We start from the raw sequence: 23,639 nt of genomic DNA, 5'->3' as shown, positions 1-23,639 counted from the left end.
TGTCTCTCCAGTTTAGAGACAAGTACGACAAGTCTATACAAGCTCAGGAGTGTTGCATCCCGCCTAGAGGGAAGTGCACCAGGAGAGCCAGGAAACCTCCTTGGATGGATAAGGAGCTGCTGAGGAAACTTAGAGGGGAAAAAAGGCATACAAAAGAGGAAGCAAGGACAGGTGGCCTGGGAAGAATACAGGATGTTGTCCGGGAAGCTAGGGACCAAGTTAGGAAAGCTAAGGCCCAGTTAGAATTAAACTTGGCTAGGGATGTGAAAGGTAACAGGAAGGGATTCTGTAGGTACGTAGCAAATAAAAGACAGACTGGGGACAACATGGGCCCTCTCTGGAAGATACTGGGAGAACTGGCTACCATGAACTTGGAGAAGGCTGAGGTTCTTAATGACTTCTTTGCCTCAGTCTTCACTGGCAAATGCTCTGATCACACCACCCAAGTCTTGGAAGGCAGACACAGGGACTGTGAGAATGAAGACCCTAGGCCTATTGTAGGAAAGGATCTGGCTTCAGACCATCTTAAGAACCTGAACATGCACAAGTCCATTGGACCTGATGAAATCCATCCGCAGGTCCTGAAGGAGATGGAAAATGAAGTTGATAAGCCACTGTCCATCATATTTAAAAAATCATGGCAGTCAGATGAAGTTCCCTGGTGGTGTTCAAAGCCAGGCTGGTCAGAGCCTTGGGCGACATGGTTTAGTGTGAGGCATCCCTGCCCATGGCAGGGGGGTTGGAACTAGATGATCTTAAGGTCATTTTCAACCCTAAGTATTCTATTATTCTATGATTCTATAACAAGGCTGTGTAAGCAGTACCTTGATTTAGGAGAGCTCTAGAAAAAAAGTCATTATCTTGCTCATGCTTTATTGCTTTGGAATTAATATCAATACCTTTTGGAATTAATTCCATAATACATGATTATCCAGATCACGTATAACGGCCTAATAAATTTCAAAATATAAACAAGTATTTCCTATACAGAGGTTATATTCATCTGTACCTATATACAGCAGAGAGAGAAAACACACGGTTCCTCTACACACAGATCTCATAGCAATGTATCATCGTTTCAGTCCTGTCCTATTACAGGAGTCAGCCTTCCGTGCCTCAGACTCCTAATTAAAATTTCACTTTAATGATTACACAGCCAGAACTTTTTTTCTTCATAGATAAATAGGCAAAACTTCAGAAATAGTCTGCATTATCTGTCCTCTAATCTTTTATTTAAAATGGAGGAATGAAATAAAATTTTGAAAATTCAAGTGTAACATGTTTGGAAAAGATGTTTAACTCCCTAAATTCAGTACTACATCACTGCTTAACTCCAAATGGGATTGGAGATGCAACGACCTACAGCCACAGGTAATTCTGTGTTCTAATTAGTGGTTTCTTGCAATGGAGAATGTAAGCTGCATAAGACAAAATTATGGCATTTGTATTTACATATTGCCTTTTAATTAATTCGGAAATTAAATCTGGAAAAAAAACCCAAACAATTCCACTGATAACAATAGCCAAAAATAATATTGTATGGAAGCCTTAAAAACAGTATTTCTAAAAGATTATAAATTATATTGAATTATGAGTCCAGAGCACAATTCCAAGATACTACAAATTTATATATAATCAGATCTGCTGTACAGAATGATGTTAGGTTGATATGCAGATATTGTTCTGTATATGAACATATCTGCTTCTTAACACAAGTTACTATAACAAGCTACGTGCAAAATTAATAAAAATCTCAAAAAGATTTCACCTAGAAACTGACTTTCAGTTATTTCATATTTTACATACACCCACCAAAGTAACAGCACTTCAAAGACAGACATTACACACAATATATGTGCCATTAATGCACTGCCAGCTACCCACAGGAAGTGGCAAGCACGTACAACACATGGACTGCGCGCTCTACAATCATGCATCACATTACTTACATCATAGAAAAGCTTCCTATCTGCAGCCAGCCTTTTGGATGCCAGGGTCTTCGTAACATGGTATAAGGTAAGTAGAGCTCTGTGTTGTTGAAGATCATCTTGGACCTTCACAGATTCTAGAAGAGTGGGTATAAGTTCTGGCCATTGCCTTGGGCAGTCTACTCTGGCAACTTTAGCGATTAGTACAGAGATCTGAGTTGCAATCTGCAAAAAACATGGAAGAGAACAGGCACCACAAAGTCAAAGATCGGTTAAATGAGCAATGCAGAAATTAATAACCTACCCTAAATAAAATAAAAAAAAAAAGAAAGTATGGATCGCTAGATTGTGTGGTCTTTTTCACCTCAAACGATTTTTTATTTTGCTGAATGCAAATAAACTCATGAAAAAAAAGTCTTCTATTGTGCGTTTACAGTAAATGTTTACACAAAATGCTTATCTGGCCATGATGTTTAAATTTTACATAAAGACTACTGAATATTTCTTCTAGAAATCACAGCAATGAAGAAACAGACATTTGGGAGCTGATTCTACTTCATAATCTTTTCTATTACTTTCTACAAGCAAACATAGACTGCTGAATACAAACACAGACTGCTGAGTACGTATTAGTTATTTCTGCTATACCAAAGTTTTAGCTTTTAGACAGACACTCCCTCCCCACAGGCACATGTGCCTGTAAGGCACAGTTCCAGCCCACCAGCTTAAGCTGAGACTCTCACTTGTTCCAGACCCTCACACCATGGGCCACAGGCATCTACACTACCCTCACCATCCAAGTTTGGCTGCTGGCACCAAATTCCGCTCATGCAAGTCTTGCCAGTAGCTGGCACCTGGCTGTTGCAGCATGAACACACAGTGAAGAGAGTGAGATTATGCAAAAAAGTAGTTAAGGGAGTCAATCAGAAGACAGGACAGATGGCAGTGATTAGGTGCAGGGTTTGCTCAGACATGGGTACTGACAAGCTGTGAGTTTACACGACTGGCCCTTTTTATACCCTCTTTCTGTCTATTCCCCAGTTTGCTGTTCCACAACTCCCTTCCCGTAAACATTCCTTAACAGATTTTGTATAATCCCTCACAAGCCCACCTCAAATATCCAAAACCTTCACAGCCTTGTTTTCCTGTTCTTATCCCATTAGTCTTTTAAAGGTCCTTGATTGGATTAATGAAGCAGATGCTCTCACCTTCAAAATACCCTTAACAACTACCACCACACTTCCAGCCTAGAGAAGTCACTTCCTTATGCTACCAAAAGGAATCCAAGCAATATACAGGCACAAAAGGCCATGTCCTCCTTTACTGCTTCCTTAGCTGTTTAATCTGAAATCGGACCACCCCCCAAAACTTCCTACGATATTAATTCCTACCCACTTGCTTAGGGAGAAGATTTGTTTCAGAAAACTTATGTCAACATTTACAAGGAAGAGCTGTAAGTCTTATTTATTTTTTGATCAAGTGATGTCAACTGGAAGGAAGGAGCAAGTAAACTCTTCTCCACATGTGATACAAGAAGCAAGCCTCCCACGGGTACCAGGCACACTCTTCCTTGAGAGCAGTCTTTTTAACGGGGGGGGGGGGGGGGGAAGAAAAAAAGGAACCAACCCAAAACAAAGATTCTCTGTTCTTTCCATATGTTAAATATCTTCACAGGATGGAAATTATGCTCCCAACCATGGTATGTTGTGTTTTAGTTCCCCCCTTCCCCTAGAAGTCAGCTAGTGTCATCACATCTCAATTCTATGTCTAATTCTTCTATTTTTTTACTCATTCTTTTTTTCTTTTTATACATAAAGAGGATATATTTTTTCTACCTTGGTGCATAAAACGCAATCAGATAGTAATCGTGTTATAAATTATCTGCGACTGGAAAACAGCACTTATCAGAAACACAGACTATCAAAACTCAGACGTATCAGCAGACTAGGGACTAAATGAAAGGTGCCTCTGAAAGAAAACCTCAAGATTTTTAGAGCGCAGACTGGGGAACAAGGGCAACAGAAGGGGAGATTAAGTCTGCAAATGTACTTCAATATAACAATAACTGAGCAATCATTTAGAAGCAGGCTGCTAGCATAAAAACAGAACAAAACCGTTCAAGCTTAAAACACTACAACCCAAAAATACCATAGGAACACACACATAAAGCTGCTTGTCTTTATAAAGTCAGTTAAAGTTTCAATCTCAGCATGTAAATACAGTCTCAGAACTACAGAACATGAGCAGGGCAGTTTGTAACTACATACTACTATAACTTTAACCTCTATTGTTTAAGAAAGCAAATACTAAAACTAACGAAGGTATGGAAAAAATGAAAGTTTGAGTTGCTTTACATTACATGCAATTAACATTAGGTTCTTAGAAATACAAATCTCATGCAACCCCTTCAAAATTAAATACTTGATAAATTTTATACTACCTAGTAGGAGCATACATAACACAAACTTTGTGACAACATGACATACTGCATAGGTTTTTTTGGTAGAAATAAAGAAACAAGTAATACAGAATCATAGAATAGTTAGGGTTGGAAAAGACCTTAAGATCGTCTGGTTCCAACACCCCTGCCATGGGCAGGGACACCTCACACTAAGTCATCTCACCCAAGGCTCTGACCAAACTGGCCCTGAACACCACCAGGGATGGAGAATTCACAACTTCCTTGGGCAACCCATTCCAGTGCCTCACCACCCTCACAGGAATTTCCTCCTTATATCCAATCTAAACTTCCCCTGTTTAAGTTTTAACCCATTACCCCTTGTCCTATCACTACAGTCCCTAATGAAGAGTCCCTCCTCAGCATCCCTATAGGCTCCCTTCAGATACTGGAAGGCTGCTACGAGGTCTCCACGCAGCCTTCTCTTCTCCAGGCTGAACAGTCCCAACTTTCTCAGCCGATCTTCATACAGGAGGTGCTTCAGTCCCCTGATCATCCTCGTGGCCCTCCTCTGGACTTGTTCCAACAGATCCATGTCCTTTTTATGTTGAGGACATCAGAACTGCACACAATACTCCAAGTGAGGTCTCACGAGGGCAGAGGGGCAGGATCACCTCCTTCGACCTGCTGGTCACACTGCTTCTGATGCACCCCGGGATACCGTTGGCTTTCTGGGCTGCGAGTGCACACTGAAGCCGGCTCATGTTCATTTTCTCATTGACCACCACCCCCAAGTCCTTCTCCGCAGGGCTGCTCTGAATCTCTTCTCTGCCCAACCTGTAGCTGTGCCTCGGATTGCTCCAACCCAGGTGTAGGACCTTGCACTTGGCATGGTTAAAATTCATGAGGCTGGCATCAGCCCACCTCACAAGCGTGCCAAGGTCCCTCTGGATGGCATTCCTTCCCTCCAGCTTAACAAGCAAACCTCACAGCTTGGTGTCATCGGCAAACTTTCTGAGGGTGCACTCAATCCCACTGTCCATGTGAGCAATGAAGATGTTAAACAAGACCGGTCCCAACACCGATCCCTGAGGGACACCAGTCGCTACTGGTCTCCAGCTGAACACTGAGCCATTGATCACAATACTTTGCATGCGGCCATCCAGCCAGTTCTTTACTTACCAAGTGGTCCATTCATCAAATTGATGTCTATCCAATTTAGAGACAAGGATGTTGTGTGGGACAGTGTCAAACGCTTTTCACAAATCCAGGTAGATGACATCAACTGCTGTGCCCCGTCCATCAGTTCCATAGCCCCATCACAGAAGGCCATCAAACTGGTCAAGCAGGATTTCTCCTTAGTGAAGCCATGCTGGCTGTCACCAAGCACCTTGTTGATTTTCATGTGCCTTAGCATGCCTTCCAGGAGAATGTGCTCCAAGATTTTGCCAGGCACAGAGGTGAGACTGACTGGTCTGTAGTTCCCTGCGTCATTCATGGGTCATATTTTTACATTTATTATTATTTGGTTGTATTTTTTACATTGATAATATGGCTGCACTATGAAGTTAAAGATATTTTCTACATCTATCTGCATTTGAAATAAAAACTTTAAATAAAATCCAAATTGTCATTGTAAAAGGTCTTCTGCAAAGACTGTTTTACCCTAATTTTGATACATTGATCTAATCCTACAAATAACTTTCATCCCATTGAGGAATCCTGAGAAAGTTGAAACGGAGCTGTCAATAGAACATAATTTGTTTGCTTTTCTTTTTCATTTTAAGCTTTACCTTATATAACTCATTTCTGTATTTTACCGAAAAAGTTAAGACCTAGCTCAAAATATTAGGAAATACTTCCTTGCAGAATCTTATACTTACATGAGTAAGAAGAAGTTAACAGAAGGAAGACTGATTCAGCCAGCATATGCATATTCTGAGTCCCTAACTTTAGCTCTATAATAAATTTAACAATAAATCCTTACTCTAATCAAAATAGTAGCTTATAGTTAGTCACTTTTTACAAGACAAGACAATATCCTATTGAATGCTATTTAAATTTATTAACGTTGTAATTAGACATGTGACATCAATACTGCTAAGGTCTGTTTATGCAGCAGCATTTTCAGCAGCTCATTCCTGCTATACCAACACCACATTTCCTTGAGTCAGATCAGAGAACAGATACAGATGAAAAAAAAATCACTTGGGGAACACAGGTTATTTTCAAGCTGCCTTCATTCCCTGAACTACTTCACCAAATGGCTACATAAACAATGAGGGACTACATAAACTGCCACTGCAACCAAAAACAAACTAAAGAGACAGAACATGCTGTTTCCAACCTAAATAATTAAATGAATTATGATCTATGGGGAAAGATCTCACTTCAACATAAAGACCTGTCCAAAAGGCAACATGTAAATTGAAACTTTGTGAAGACAGAAACCAATATATACACCCACACAAGCACTTGCTGGGAGATTAATAATTGTTCACCACTAACCTGATTCACTGGCTCATTAAAGTTGGCAATAAGTCCGGCACGCAATGTAGTTTTTTCTTCTTCAGAAAGAGCACTGTCAGGATATATTTATTAGATTATTATTTCATTTCCAATAGAAAACAACTCTTCAGATTTTAAAAAACTTTCTATTACTAGACACAGAAATTAAATTATTATTTCCATTTGTGCATCTGTGTTAGACTGAAGATTACTTCTGTACACTATTTTCTCAAAAGCAACAGCATGATAAAATACCCAGAGAACACCATTTGTTTTTCCCCTATTTCAAGATATTTAAAAAAAGAAGAAGTAAACAGAGGTATTTGTGAGGGCTTTTAGCCTCCAGTTTTGATGTGACCTTTGCAAACACAAACAGTAAAAGGTCACAGAGTTAGGTACCCAGATATATTACAAAAATAAGGCAAAACTATACGAACTATGAGCTGATTGTTATTACACAGACAGTTTTTACTGTGGGGATGGATGATTGAGCATGACTTTGCACATATATACTAATGGATAATGACAAAAAGTTGCCCAGTATAAGGCAATCACAGTACCAGATAACAACTTTTTGCAAAAGCAATAATCTTTTTCTACTACAAATCCTTTTCTATAAGCAAGCCACACAGCTACACTTAAAAATATGGATCTTTTAAAACGATCATACCTTTGAGTGAAAAAAATGTTTATATAATCTTCAAAAAAGCAGGGAAAACTAGTAAGAGAGTTAAATTCTGAACCATGAAGGTTAATTTTCATTGAAGTGCAGCTTTATGATATCTTTATACTTCAGGGACTTGTATCAGTTTAAGACTACAAGTTACAGTATCATATTACTCTTGTACTACCTCAGACTTTATATGACCCAAGTAATTTTCTTTTAGGTTCCAGGCACAAAACATAACTTATTTTCTGTTTGTATTTATAGACTATACAACCAGATAAAAATCCACTTTCATTTACTGATAACATCTAGAAAACCGCTTCTTGTACTTAAAAAGACTAAAATGATGACAACAAGGATGTTTAGCTGAAACTGTTTTACCTAACATTGCAACAATTTAGAAGCATGCATGCCATCATCACATCTCGATGAAGTTTAGTGACCAGAAATTAAGACTAAACACACCAACACAACCACTTCTTGTCTAACCTTAAATACAGACACTAACCTACTAGTTTCATATAGTGAGATATAAAATTATGCCTAAAGCTCCCCAAAATAGAGCTTTTACACTAATCTAAGCAAATACTAAATACTCATCTCAAAATAATAATATGTAGAGGTAGCACTTACTCTAAGCTCAAACATTTGCAATGTTCTAGTTGTCACTTCCGTCCTCCCCCCCATATATAACATCAGTATTCACTATTTCGTTAATCAAAGACTTACCAGTAAGTATAATACATAAGGAGAGCAATTTATTGTTTCACTGGTGACTCAGAACTGCATGCTAAAACTTAATTTCAAAGGTAACCTACAGCACTCAGGAGCCACATTTAAATATTTTTATTTTTTTTATCAAGCCTTAAGCGATAAGGTATTTTTACACAAAATTAAATTATGTCTAAAAACATTTTGGGTAAAGTTCAGAGATTTCCACAACAGTAAAAATTTCTCTGAAGGGAACTATTTCCAAAGTTACTAGATGACATTTTAGGGACATAAAATTTCTGTGGTCCCCTTTTCTTTTTTAATACAAAATGCAATATATAATTTCCATGTATACAGGCGTATTTTAAGTGGTATCTAAAATGTGAAACCTGTTAAAGGATTAAGACATCTCATCTCAATTAAATGTAGCTTGTACAATACCTTAGCAATAACAGAAAGCACATAAAACTGGTTTGTATAGAAAAAAAAAAAAAGAAAAAGAAAAAAAATAATGGTTTACTGTCTCATTTTCCTTGCTTGTGACCCCATGAGGCCCCTTGCTTTACTTATTTTTTCATAATTATATTAATCATATCATATGCATATTCCACAAGCACTAAGCATTGAATTTGTTACTATAAATTAAAATGCTGTAATTAAGCTTTTTGCCACTATAAACAAAAACAAGGGAAGGAAAACAAACAGACTCATGAGGATGAGCGCCTCAAATACAGAACCTTACCATAAGCAAAGCTGTCAAGGAGCAGTGAAATGGAACAAAGCAAAACCTAAGAGACAAGGCAGATGAAGTGCCACTGGGAAAACAATGTTTACCCGGTGCCACAGCGACATCTTCTGGACACCGACGGATATACACACACACCCCCCCCTCAGCCGGCGGAGTCGCAGGCATGGCCACAGGCAGCGGCAACTATATCGTCCTGCACAAAAAGCCCACAGCTCCATCAAAAAAAAGAAACGTTATAGGCAGGCTAGAAGGTAAGAGGCTTGCGTATCATTCAACAAGGCCAGTGCTGAAGGGTGGCCACAAAGAAAATGGAGACTCACTTTATACAAGGTGTCACATGGAAAAGATGAGGGGTAATGGGCACGAGTAATTCCTGGGGAGACTCCAGTTGAACACAACAGGAAAATTTTTCACAAGCCAAACCATCACCCATTGGAATAATCTCCCCAGGGAAGTAGTGGATTCCCTAATGTTGGGCATTTCCAAGATTCAGCTGGATAGGGTGCTGGGACATCCTGCCTCGGTCATGATTTGCCAAGAAAGGTCAGACCAATGATCCTTGAGGTCCCCTTCAAGCTGGTATTCTAAGAATCTACAATTCTATGAAGTTATTTCCCTTCAGCACCGAATTTCATCCAAGCAGAAGTTAAAACAAGTTCTTCTAGAGGTGAACTCCTGTCATGTTGCAGTCTCACAATTTGAAATTTCAAAGGTTCTGATCTTGCCAGGTTGGACGGGGCTTTAAGCAACAAGGTCCTGTGGAAGGTGTCCCTGCCTGTGGCAGGGTGGGGTGGAACTAGATGATCTTTAAGGACCCTTCTGACCCAGACCATCTATGACTCTATGATCTTTTTCTGTGGCATGGGGGAACATGTATCCAGGTATTTAAAATGTATTTCATAAACCAGAAATACAAATCTGTAGAGTTATTTATAGTTATTATTCAAACAAATAAATACGGATTTGAGACGTATTATTAAAGTTTCCCATGCAGTAATCAAATTGGAGAACACAGTCCACAAAAGACAGTTTTTAACTGTAACTCTCTGTAAAAGTCAAAAACATGTTCAAGAAGAGCACTTAACACTCAAATTCAAGAAAACCAATTTCTGAAGAAAATAAAGTCACACACGAAATCATAAAGTGAGACCACATTTTGAAGAGGTTAGCAACAAATTCCAAAAAATAGGCCAAATTGTGCCTGAAAAGAGGTTACGCCAACCGTAGGCTCTTCTCCACAGCAATCTGGAAAGCTGCCTGTGAAAGCAGGAGGGAGAAAGTTCATAGGCTCATCTCTAAAACCACTCCCACTGAAAAATGCTGCTGTAACTCCAAGGCAGGTAGATAATCAACAGCGAACAGGACAGACTGCATGAGTGAACATGTGCAAAGCACAAAATATCTCAGAAGGATCACTTGTTCTTAAAACAAATGGAAAAAAAAAAAGTGTATTCAGTGTTCTAAGTACTTTAGCATAACAAAACACTCAACTGTACTGTCCAAAGAATTCATGATCCATTTTCCTGCTTTTCAGTAGCAGCAGCTGAGAAGCCATGAACACTCAGAAGAAAAAGGGTAAAGCTAGTCCTGCTTGATTCAAATGAAATTAACTTCAGCACACTACTGCTGAAGAGACATCCAAAGTACTGGGAAAGCTCTTGAAAATTCAAGACAAATATCTGAGCATATAGGTTATATGACCATATTAAATGTCTGCAAGTACACTCCTCCAGTTCTCACAATTCTTTAAACTACCTGTCACAGTTCAACTACATTTGGCAAACAGCAGAAATGTCAACGGTATGATTTTTTCCTTAGATTCTGTGAAAATCGACAGCTCAGAAAAGTGGGTAGGTCTAAATTAGCATCCCACAGAAAGACATATAACAATCGGTCCTTAGCTTCAAGGAGTCACCTGCCAGTCCAAGACCTGCTCTATGAAACAGGCTGGATAGATCAGAACAAGCTTTGAGGTACTAAATGGATGGATACAGCATGCTACTGCTGATGTGAGAGGCAAGATGAAAGGCAAGAATTTTGCAAGGACAACGAAAATGCTGCGTGTTCAATGAAACCTTCAAAAATTCTAACCCAAAACACAACCGGTTCACAAGATTGAGAAATCACAGCTTAAAAGCGCATTTTTCAAAATGCCCTTCATATATTCTGCTATGAGAAAACAGATCTGTGACAGTGCAAAATATTTCAGTAGGTCATGTATAAGAAATATAGAAAGAAATTAGAAATGCTGAAATAATTAGACAAAGCAGAAATTTAATGCATATTTGCCCCACAGAAATTTTAACAGCAGGCAATAATTTATTAATTCTTTAATTCTTAATTTCTTTCTTTCTTTATTTTATAATTTTATTACATCAAATTTGCTGCAGAGAAATGACAAGTGGGGAAAAACTAGAGAAATTTTATACAAATTTACCCCATGGAATCGTTAATGATAGCAAATGATTTATTTTTTTTTAATCACATTTGTAACAGGAAAACTCAATTTTACCTCTGCTCAAACAGTAATACTGTTTCATGACAGTCATGAAATGACATGTAAAGACAGTTTCATGTAATGTCATGTAAAGACAGTTTCATGTAATCATGACTTCTGCAGGAAATGAACCATGTCTTTTTCCCCAGAAGGGCTACTAATATCTCTCTAAAAATACTGGCAAATTGGAACAATATATTTTAATTGCTTTGAATAACGCTTGTTAAGTACCAGTAATGTAAGCAGCATTACCTCATCACTTTACCAGAAAAGCCAAAGATGCCAGATTCCATGCAAAAGACAGTATTTTCCTTTTGCAGATGTTTCACAATTACATACTAATCTGTATATACAAAAAGTCTAGTGCTTTACATAATAATGGAGTACTACAGTAGTTAAAATGTCCTGCAGATGCAGAATTTCATCACTTTCCCCCCTTCTGGTAGAACTTGGAAAAGCTTATAAGGCAAAACATATTAAACTGTCTTAAACAAAGAACACAATGAAAACAATGCCATATTTTGTGAACTAGCTTAGATTCATGATCCATAAAAACTGGACCTGGAATTCCAATTTACACCATATATGACCTGACACCGATGTCCCACCTATTTATATTACTAGCCTTTAAGAGACAGACTGAACACTTCTATGTCCTTCCTAGCCCCTGAAAACAGTGAAGGAAAATTCAAACTCTTTGAAGTTACACCTACTCTTTAAAGGAAAAATAAAAAACTTCACATAGAACACAGACAAGGATATAATTCTGTAAGTATTACAAATTATAATAGCACCATTCGTAACTTACATAAATGATACAGTGCTCGAGAATACTGGTTATATTTTAAGCATCTTTGAAGAACTTTTTGTCATGCATTATCAGAACTCATATAAAAAAAAAAAAATAGACCAGAACTTGCCATTGTAACAGCTACTGTATACCTCATGTACACATTCCAAATGAATTATGAGTCACATTAAACAGCTCCCTAATAATCTCTCCAAGAGACTTCCTTTCACACATGCCACTATCAGAAACTCCAGGTGTTAACATTCTGACACTTATGACATCACTTCATAAAAGTAACCTTCTAACACAATTTTCAAAATGGCACATGAATAGAGTTGTAAGAAGTAATATGAAGACAAAACAGTTCATTAATGAGTCCTGTGTTGAAACATTACATCAGTTTCACCATGAATTAAGTAACTTCTCTCACCCATGGAGTTTGCTGTTTTCCAGTCTGGTAAATGTAACCTTCTAAATTTGGTTTTGCTAAGTGGAAGAAAGTCAGAACTTACTGTGGTGCGACCCGTCTCCAGTAGCGATCGATTCCATTTTTAAAGTACAGCACAGCTAACCACCTTACATTCACATCCAGGGAATGATTCGTAAAGATATTCTGTTTAAAACAAAAATATTAAGTTAAAAACTGCTGAACACACCACAGACAGGATAGAAACTCTATCAACACATGCACTAGCAGATGCATGAGTGCACAGGCCTCTGTATGTACAGGTCACACCTATGTGTACAGGTGTATATATACAAAATGCGCTAGTCAGGTTTTGACAGGAACTATGAAACTGTGTTAAACGCTACTTTTTAAAGATAAAAAAAAAAAGTGCTTACTGGCCTTAATACCCGATTTATTTAAAAACTCCAACATATAAGGCAAATGTATTTCTAATCTCGTCTGGCTAAGCAGGGAATGAAAGGGTAATAATCACTAGCACTGGCCAGTTGTTATACTTTCTAATGACATAGCTCTCAGAAGTTTGTTGCACTGCAGAATCAGTCAGATTCTGCACTGTCAGAATCCAGCTTTCGGGAGATTTCTTCACTACCTCAAAATGTGCCAAGAACTGTCCTGACTATCAATGTTGATTGCAAACAGTGACCTGGTAGGACAGCAATTCAAACTTGCCTATACTTATTCAAGGACATCAGTTTCCACTACTAAAAAGCAAGATACCTATACACATACATATGTATGTATCCATATACACTTTTATGTACCTATATGTATATACAGACAAACACAGAAGAATTTTTTATACAGTAACATTGTAAAGTTAGCAGCCAGGAAAAGCTAAAATGAAGGTAAACTACTGAATCTTCATACAGGCGTACTAGTTTGAACAGCAGCTTCCTCCTGTTTCCCACTGTATCAGATGGATCCTTCTTGAAGGGGTAAGACATTACTCCCTCGTTTAGGGAGCCAGAAGCGTGAGATCAACAGTCTTACTATACAGTGTAGAAAAAGAGCGCACCACTTGTATCAATTGCTTTCAGATGCCCACTAAGAAGTGACAGAAAAAAATGTAGAGATGCAGGTCAACAGCATCTCCTACTTTTGACTGCCAAGTGTGAAGAACTATAAATAAACTGTTTAAATAACTCTGCACTATAGATACCTGGGAGCCCCTCAAGCATTTGCATGATTAATTCAAAACTTAACCTTCTCTCAGACTGTAGTTCTGTAATAGTAACAGCTTTCTCTATAACCTAGAACCTTTAGAAAAACATCAGAGGTTGTAGTCCACTGATAAACACCACACAACATGGAAAGGATCTGTAATACATCTTCCTTTCCTGAAGCTCATTTAGGAAAAGGGATAGTCTGAAAGATATGACCTTTTCCAAATTCACTTTAATCATTTTTTATGATACTAAGAAGAAACTTCAAACACCACTTTAGCCTCACATCCATGAAAAGAAAGCACTGCAAAACAAATTAAACATGGAAAAAGAAAACTTACCTTGTTCTGAAACTCCCACTGAGTCTTCAAATTACCATTCCCCCCTTTGTTAAAATATTTATTTTAGGGAAAGCTTCCCCAGATCAAAATACCTTAAAACTAGACTGGGCCTGGATAAGAAATGCAACAAAAAAAAAAAAAAAACGGGACAAGATGCCTACACAGGAACAAATGGAACCTCTTTATACACTCTGTATCAATATATGAACTTCCTAAACCATGAAGTATTTCATACAACACATTAACACTGTCATAGAAATAATGGGAATGAAGCTATACTTCACAAATTGATACAACAGGTATTTTGAAAAGAACTGGTGCTCTTTTCAAGAACAGACAGTGTCTAACTTTTAAGTTCTGTTCTTCAGAAGTATGTAACACCTTCAAAAGAGCAGAGAAGATAATGTTAGTAACTCCACCAAGAACTAAAAATCATAGGTTCAAAGATGCATGTTTCATGGCTCCTTATAATTTTCTCTATCCTGATCATCCTGGAGCCAAATGTATCTCATAGTAAATTATGCAAGTTCCTAATTCCCACAGAGATTAACTGTCTCACCAGATCTCTACTTACAATCACCTGCTTTCCCCCAGCCTCTTTTGCTCTGCCAAGAAGGTGTCAGCTATCCCAGGCAGTCCCCCTGTCATAATTAAATCTAAGAAGTAGAGATTCTCTACTTCTATTTAGTTTGGAAGATTACTGTTTATACTTCACACTTGAATACTGTTTATACTTCACACCAGAAGAAAGGCTGCTATGTCCCAAACAGGGCTACTTAACTACATTAATAGACTTCACAGCATTTGATCTCTCTAAACCCTGCATTTTTAGCCCCTATATTTAAAACTAACGTCGACTTCAGTTACACCTGTGAGTGCTCACCTTGTCTACAACCTGAGCTGTAAGCTCTCACGGAAAACACGCAGAAAATAAAGAATGCCCAGTCAGTGGCAATTTCTCCTGTTTTCTGTCAAGATTGTTTATCACCACAGAAACACTGTGGCAAAGGCAGCAGTAAAACACACTCTGACATCCCTAAAGTCAAGATTTTCTTGTACCCACCACCTAAATCCCGTGACTTGCCTTCAACTTTCCAAACAAATTAAATGGAGGGTATACAGATAACAAAACACGTCTCCCCCCCAGCTCTGAAACACTCATCATATGCACCGACAGATGTCTGGAAAAGCAGTTTATCTACATTTTTTAGGACATTACAAACACACAAATCAGAATTAGGAGAATTACTAAGTGTCTTTTCTGAAACAGTTGTTTCTTGTCTTTGACTGCGTCTTCAACACCATGCACCATATTAATGAGTCTGTTTCATCAAGGGTTGTAGCACCTTTGTAAGTATTCACTCTTCTCATTTCAAGAAACTTACTACCAGCATGGTCAACTAATCTCCCCAGGGAGTCTCTTTCCACTGACATGAAAGAAAGCAATCCCAGCTGGGTATCATGCTTCAGTAGTGATGAAAAGCATGGGGGAACTTCTATGAAAATGGTCATAATACACCATCCTCCAAAATAAAGAAAAGGCAGCTTATGCCTTGGTATATTCAAGTGTCCCTGCCTCATGGGGCAGTAAAGGGTCCTCCTGGCCTTCTACAAGCTACAATTTGCAATAGGCCAACAACAGGTTTAGCATTACAGCCCGCTCACTTATGCCACTAGAAGTTGCATTTCCTCCTTCTTCTGAATGTCTCAAGGGAGCCTGTTTTGATAATGACAATGATGATAATGACTACTAATGCACACCACAAGGGTACTATTTAATGGACCATAATGACTCAAGCCTTCTCTGAGCCAGACCGCACGGTTCAAGAATATTATAGAAAGCCACATTCAAAATTACTCAAGAGTTTACTAAATAGCACTTTTCCACTGTATCTTACCAACAGGACTGAATAAAAACCTGGCTGTGTCTCCCACTGCTTCAGTTGTTCCTCAGCTGGCTTCAACACCGCTGTATCTTGACTTGTAGCTTGGGTCAAGACTTGCAAAACAATAGTGCTAGCACTATTGAGATCCATGAAAATCTGAGAACACTTAAAAAGGAGAAGAAAAAAACACTATTAAAATGCAAATACAGATATTTTCCATTTATATTCTCTAAACACCCCATGTTGATTTTTCATCAGACACTGTAAGATAGCATCACACCTACTCACAAGTAGTCTCAAGATAGTGATTATATTGTTTTCAGAAATCTCTCAGCAGCAAAAGCCTATCATTACAAACAAATTTACTAGATTTGAGGAATTAATGGAAATATTTTGAGTTTAAATCAATTACCTCTCCTGTAAAGAACAGCTAAGAGCAAAGCCTCAATCAGCGATGTCTTCAGCTGAAGGCAGAGTAAACCATGGGGTTATCTGAAAGAGACAAAGATGCAGAGTATTTCGTATTTTTGTATTTTCTGAATAGTTTTTCTCCAAAAGAGAAAATTACCCATTTCAGAGAGTTAAATTCTATTATCAAATTGATCTAGACATTCCCTGGGGAGGGACTCTTCATTAGGGACTGTAGTGATAGGACAAGGGGTAATGGATTAAAACTTAAACAGGGGAAGTTTAGACTGGATATAAGGAGGAAATTCTTTCCTGTTAGGGTGGTGAGGCACTGGAATAGGTTGCCCAGGGAGGTTGTGAATGCTCCATCCCTGGCAGTGCTCAAGGCCAGGCTGGACAAAGCCCTGGGCGAGATGGTTTAGTGTGAGGTGTCCCTGCCCATGGCAGGGGGGTTGGACCTAAATGATCTTAAGGTCCTTTCCAACCCTAACTATTCTATGATTTTATACTGATTAAAAGAGAATAAATTATAGATTCACAATTAAAATCTTAAATAAAACTGAATTTTCCTCAATATATTTGCATTTCTTCATTACCTATGTAGCATAGCTGAGCAGCTGAACTAAGAATGCCAGCTGCCTAATTTCCAAAATAAACATATTCTTGTACTCTACAAAGGCAAAATAAAATGCCTCCAACTGACTCAGGTTACATTCATAATGACCACAGAAACAGCATTGCAACTTACATAAAACTATGGAGTCTAACAATTAACTTTTTCTGTCTATACGAACTTCTGTTTACAAACTATGTAAACTTCTCATAATAGCTACATGTTAAACACTTCTATAGTTAAGTTTTCTAAAGAAACAAACACACTTTCTCTTCAAACTGGCTTGAGAATGTGATTTTGTTTAATGCTAAAAAAGTAGCTTATTTTTCTAATCTTTGGGGGGGGAAATGTAAAATTGTTACAGTGATGATAAAAAAGCTAGAGAAAATAAATTTTATTATGACACAAGCTTAAAGCTTTGCTTTTCTGAGAAAACCACCTTAACAACAAAATCAGCAACAAGATTAAAGACCTTTTATACTAGTAATAGCCCTGCACAATTAAAAAAGAATAGAAAAATAAAATCTAACTATTCTCAAGCTCTAAGTCTCCAATCATCCTCAACAATAACTAAAAATTTTAAGGTCTAAGGTTAAAGAAGGTATACTTTCAAATACATGAAACCAAAATCAGATCTCTTCACAGGATTTAACTGAACAAAACAAGTAACTCAATCTGCTTTACACTTCCAAGTGAGGCATCTTTTTATCTCTCACAGTCGGGTCTGTGTGGCAAGGGTTCTTTTTCAAGGAGGACTACAGGTGTGGCTTCTGTGAGAAGCTGCCAGAAGCTTCACCTGTATCCAGCAAATCCCATGCCAGGTGGCTCCAAGACAAACCTGCTGTTGGCTAAGCCAGCCCCATCAGTGATAGTGGCAGCATCTCTACCATAACAAAGTTAAGAAGGGGGAAAAACCTGCAAAACTGCAGCTGGAGATAGGAGTGAAAACATTTGAGAGAAGCAATACTGCAGACACTAAGGTCAGTGTAGAAGGAGGGGAGGAAAAAGAAATCTAGACTTATACTATCAAACAAGACTTTATTGATAAAGTATAATTCTGAAGTACCTATTCAATTATCAGATCAAAACCAAAAACAGAGAAGTTCCAGAATTTAATGAGCTAGCAGACCATGCGTGTAAACAAAATTGTAAATAAATTCTTCTACTTGAGAGAACCTAATTTAAGGCGTCTTGCTGAATAGTGCTCTCCTGTAATGAGCTGCCACAGGAAAACTGCCTGTATAGCAACATATAGTTGTTGTTACACATACATAACACCGTATAGCGAATCTGCAGCACATACCCAGATATTTGCTAAATATCCATTGCAAGGATATGTTTGAGAGGAAAAAAAAATTTATTATTGAGCATTCATGGTCAACTGATTTTGTACTACAAAAATAAGATCATGTCAGTTAAATTATTTCTCAGCAACATTCAAATCCAATGCAGAAAAGGAACATTTCCACCCAAGGGAACACTGCTTTATGTATTTCACTTAGAGCAGTTTGCACTAGACTTGTTTATAGAAGTTAGTACAGTACAAACACAAAAACCACGAGACTTTTTTTCGTTTTCTTATTTTTGTATGATTAGCTGGCAGATTTGAAGACCAAAAAAAAATAAAAGATAAATATTCACAAAGCTTCTTTTTTATTACGACTTCTCATTCTTGAAAACGTTTTTATTTTAATTCAGAAACTAGAGCAGCTACTGCTGCTCAAACAAACAAAAAATTATTTAACAGTGTTCTCTCTCTGCCAAAGATCACAATAGATGCCCTCGTCAGGACTATCTAGTGACACTTCTGAATAATGCTGTCTCATCCTCCAGAAAACTGTGGTGCAAGGATTTCCTAGTGAGAGGCAGGAAATTTCATCTTATAGCCCCCAGGAGATTTAGTCTTCCATAGATTTGCACAGTTGTTTTTTTGACTCCATGCAAACAGTCCTCACAAAACATTGGAAGAAGCTGTCACAAGCAAAATGACAAAATCAAAGATAGTAATATTCACTGGAAAAACATCTGATACATGTATAGCAAATACAAATGGCAAGATGCACAAATGGCTATAGAGCCAAGTTAATAATTGTCCCCAAAAGGGCCGGTGGCTAGAATTATGCAATGTTTACTACAAGCTTACTATCGGAGCACATACAGAACAGAATATGAAGTAGTCCACTGCTTTTACATTTAAGAAATTCCCCTAAATAGTTTCTGCTCTCTTCAGGGAAGTGACTAGTTTTAAATTTTTTTGGATATAAAAAGAAAATTCATTAAAAAACCCCCAAGCAAATAACTATTTTAAAATCAAGCATTACTACACCTAATTTGAACTTTCAGTTTAAGATAGCTACAACCAAACTAAGATGATGCAAAGAGGTACGGTCACCAAAATAAACAGCACAACCCTCTATTCCTCCTTGCACCCTTAAATACCTGAAGCTGGAGGGAGTGAGAAAAATGCAGGTTTTTGTTTGCTTCCCAGTCCTTTCTCACTGCACTGCTAGAGAGGTAAATGTGCTAGGCATGAAAAAAGCAGGCAGAACAGACACAAAGAGATTCTTCACTATGTAATGGATGCACTGCAACAGTGCTGCCTTATGTCTGCTTAACGTGTTCATCAGACTGCAATTATAATAAACACTGTGACAGCTACTGGGAGATGAGTGACTTTGAATTCAGTGCTTACCAGTACTGTAAATGAGAAGTTGCATTTAGGGACCTCCTTTACAAGTAAAATGCAGTGCTGTGGTATTAGCAGCCCTCTTTTTCCTCATATAAATCAATCTTAATGCTAGAGGGGAAAAAGCAATTATTTTCTTCTCCCCTCCCCCTCCCCCAATAAAAACAACCAATTACCAGACTCAGATACAGAAAAACAAAGCAATAGCATACCTTCAAAATGACTTCAGCATTCCTGACAGCTAGAGAACAGTCAAGCAAAAGTAATTCCTACAAGAAGAACTACAAGTTCCTGGGATCTAATCCTGTTTATCAATCTTTTGTTTCTTTGTCTTATCAAAACGTCAAGCAAACTTGGAGTAAACCTTCATATTATGACAGAAACAAGTTAATAATTGCCCCCCAAAGGCTGGTGGTACGGGGACAGAACCAAAAAATAAAAACCAACAAATAAGCCAAAGTGTCAAGCCATCTGAACCCACTCTTCCACAGACATCAGAAGTGGCTATGGGATGAAGGAGCAACATGGGACTTCCAACAGTGTCAAATCATTACAGGTTTAGGTCCTAACAGGCAAATTCAACTCTGCAAAGTCTCTCCTTAAGTTCCTTTCTTACCAACAGGATTTTTATTGGGAACTTACCCTCTGCATACACCTTTAAAGATGACTGACTTAATGTGGGCATCAGATTATAACTTGTGCTAATGGGATCCTCCCGAAACACAGGTTTAGTTACTGCTATGAACAGATGCCTTTGTGAAATCAATTACTGCAGACAGAATACAGCTATACTTTAGGAATTTACCCAGATCTCTCAACTGTTAATTTGTTGTTACCCGCCCCACTACTCTCCTTTCAGCATCACTCTTCCCCTTCCCTCTTTTTTTTTTTTTTTTCCGTTTTCTTTCTCCTAACAGATGCATCAGGACTTCTTCAGATCATAACTCATGCAGAGGACACACAGATGCTCTCAGGGCCCACAGAGCAGCAAAGGTCCATGAATATAGCTGTAATATAGTGGGATAACGACAATTTGAACGTCTTACAAATCACATTTTGCTGGTGCACAGCAAAGGTAGAGGGACACAGGTTGCACCACAGACTGGTTACAACATAGGGATGAGGATTTTCTCTACAGTTTCTTGAGTGCTTCTAAAGCTTAACTCACTGTTGAACAAGTTCTACAAGACTGTCCTAGAGATGAAACAGAGGAGGCAAGTATTACATAGCTGCCATCTCTCAGGCACCTTCACAGCCATAAGGCACGTATAGAAAAGTTTGTAAACACTGTCAACCTTATAAGCAACATTTTCTTAGATGGAAAGCAGAGTATGCACGTTGAATCACAACAGCCAGAGATTCTGGTAAGGTTAGCGTTTCCCACCTTTACTGATCAGTCTCGGACTGTGTCTTCACAACAAACACTGAGCAATTTCAGGAAGGTTGCTCACTTCTTTCTGTTTTCCTATGGTTCATACCCATCATAACTAAGCAGCACATGTTGCGTGGGAGAAGAATCAAAAGAAAACCCTTCCTTACAAAATGTACAATACTGTCAGCTGTAAATCCAAGAAAGGCTCTATTACCATCCAATCACAGACAGCATCTGTATGTCCTCTGCATGTGTTAGGATCTGAAGAAGCCCTGGTGCGTCTGCTAAAAAAAAACAAAAAAAAAAAGGAAGAGCTGCTCTCCAACATCCTACTGAATATGCACAAACCTGAAACAACAGGTCAAGCCACACCTGACAGAAAAAAAGAAAAAAAACAACCAAAACAACTCAGTTACACCTAGAAGATAAGCAATATATCAAATTATTACCCCTCAGCACAATTAGATGGCATCTTCAGAAACCACAAGTATGAATACCAGTTCCTTGCTGTTAGCAATCCAATGTCCTGCACTCACACAGGAGTACAAGTGCATTAGGGACTGTAGTGATGAGACAAGGGGTAATGGCTTCAAAATTTTTCCCCTTAAAAAGGGAAGTTTAGACTAGACATAAGGAAGAAGTTCTTTACTGTGAGGGTAGTGAGTCTCTGGAATGGGCTGCCCAGGGAGGTTGTGAATGCTCCATCCCTGGCGGTGTTTAAGGCCAGGCTGGACAAAGCCTTGGGTGACATGGCGTAGTGTGAGGTGTCCCTGCTCATGGCAGGGGGAGTTGGAACTAGATGATCTTAAGGTCCTTTCCAACCCTAATTATTCTATGATTCTATCTCCTTTCACTGGCAAAACCCCAAGACTCACTCCTATTCTACTCTTTGTTCTTTAATTCTCTTTCTAAAGAATTATCTGCATACACAGTTTACTTCTTAGAATACTCCAAGTCTCTTATCAAACATTTTGCCGTGCTGGTTTAATGTTTTTCCTGAGTAGTTAATCTTTTGATACAGGCAAAAAGAGTATTCAGGTACTTTTCTGATAACACTTAAATACATCCGAATTTTAAAATCATGCCAGTTACAAAAACAAATCAACGACTGCCATACATTTGCAAGGGAACAAAACAACCGACTTCATACAAACATAAAATGGTTTGGGTTGGGTCTAGCTCCAACACTCCTGCCATGGATAGGGACACCTTCCCTCAGATAGGCTGCTCAAAGCCCAGTCCAACCCAGCCTTGAAACACTGCTAGGGATAGGGAAACAAAACATGTAATCAGTAAATGCTGCCACATTTCAGTCTTTCTAGACTTCAAAAATAGCAATATAATATGAGACATGGGGCACAAAGTACATAGAAGCAGTATCTGGGAGGAGTATCAGCACCACATTTCTTACGTTTTACACGTGTTGTTGTCTTCCAAGGTAACAAACTGGAGGAACAACTCACTACTGCTGCACTGACTCTGGCTTTGATATACAGTGTTTTACAGGGAAACCTCAGCCGTTGTTCTCCAACCTATAGGAAGAAAATAACTACCTTTAACAAAGGCTCTTTCATATGAAAAGCAAGTTCTGACACACAAACCACACAGCTTAATGCCTCATGCTCTTCTGATGCCTTCTCGTCGGTTCAACCCTGACTGAACACCGTTTCGGGGAAAGAACCCGGAAGCACGTCCTTGAAATAAGGTAACAGTTCTCTCCGACTCCGAGAGCGCACTTGCCCGCTGCCACACAGCTCAGCGCGCGAAGGCAGGCTGTGCTCAGAATCCAGCACAGAAGACAGGCAGGTGCCCCTGCTGCACCCGTGCTGCTGTTGTTCGGACAGCCGGGAGCCAGCACCGAAGCGCACACAGGGGACGGGGCGCGGCGCCCTGGGCTCGATTCCTCCCCGCAACTGCCTTGCTGCGAGCTGCAGCCGCTTTCCGCCCCCCTCCCCCCAGTCCTCCTCGCGGCCTACTCTCTCTCCCTCCCTCCCGCCTGCCATCACTGCGCCCGGCCCGAGCACCGACCGGCTCGGCGCCGCGCCGCCCGTCACGCAGAGAGAGGCGGGAGGCCGGCCAGCACGCTGTGCCCGCAGCCCCCAACCGCCCGCTAGGTCGCGGCGGCGGTAGGGCCCCGAGGGGCGGCGCTCCCCGAGGGCTGCTCACCTCTGCCGGCTGCCGCCGGGCCGGGCACACGGGGCTGCTGCCGCTTACGGAGCTTGTGCCATCAGCCGGGACCAGCTGCTGCTGCCGCGCACCCCCGTGACGATTGCTCTCAGCGACCAGTCCTGCCCGCGGTGAGCCGGCTGATGGGGGGGGCCGAAGGGGAGGGGGCCTGTACGCCACGTGCTCCAACCGCCCCGGGGGGCGGAGACTCGCCGCCTGACGTCACGGCTTCCCCGTGGGGAGCCACGTGCTCCAGGCCCTCCAGGAGGTGACACCGAGGGGCGGGGC

The 23,639-nt window shown here is 39.5% G+C and overlaps 1 protein-coding gene across 1 annotated transcript in view; it reads right to left on the bottom strand.

Moving 5' to 3' along the window:
* The window catches only part of IPO11 (importin 11), a 95,109-nt gene extending 72,381 nt beyond the window's left edge, over window positions 1-22,728 (bottom strand). The window contains exons 1-6 of the mRNA XM_061368671.1: window positions 22,649-22,728; window positions 16,519-16,598; window positions 16,119-16,271; window positions 12,760-12,860; window positions 6,835-6,907; window positions 1,950-2,153 (exon numbers count right to left, since the gene is read on the bottom strand). Coding sequence (XP_061224655.1) covers window positions 1,950-2,153; window positions 6,835-6,907; window positions 12,760-12,860; window positions 16,119-16,256 — 516 coding nt within the window. The 5' untranslated portion in view covers window positions 16,257-16,271; window positions 16,519-16,598; window positions 22,649-22,728. The remainder of the gene's footprint in view (window positions 1-1,949; window positions 2,154-6,834; window positions 6,908-12,759; window positions 12,861-16,118; window positions 16,272-16,518; window positions 16,599-22,648) is intronic.
* Between the last annotated feature and the right edge of the window lie 911 nt (window positions 22,729-23,639).

This window comes from Neopsephotus bourkii, unplaced genomic scaffold, assembly GCF_033783945.1.
Source record: "Neopsephotus bourkii isolate Nb327-2 ecotype Australia unplaced genomic scaffold, CSIRO-AGI_Nbou_v1 NB_1436, whole genome shotgun sequence".
Taxonomy (NCBI): Eukaryota; Metazoa; Chordata; class Aves; order Psittaciformes; family Psittacidae; genus Neopsephotus; species Neopsephotus bourkii.
This window is presented reverse-complemented; position numbering and strand designations above follow the sequence as displayed.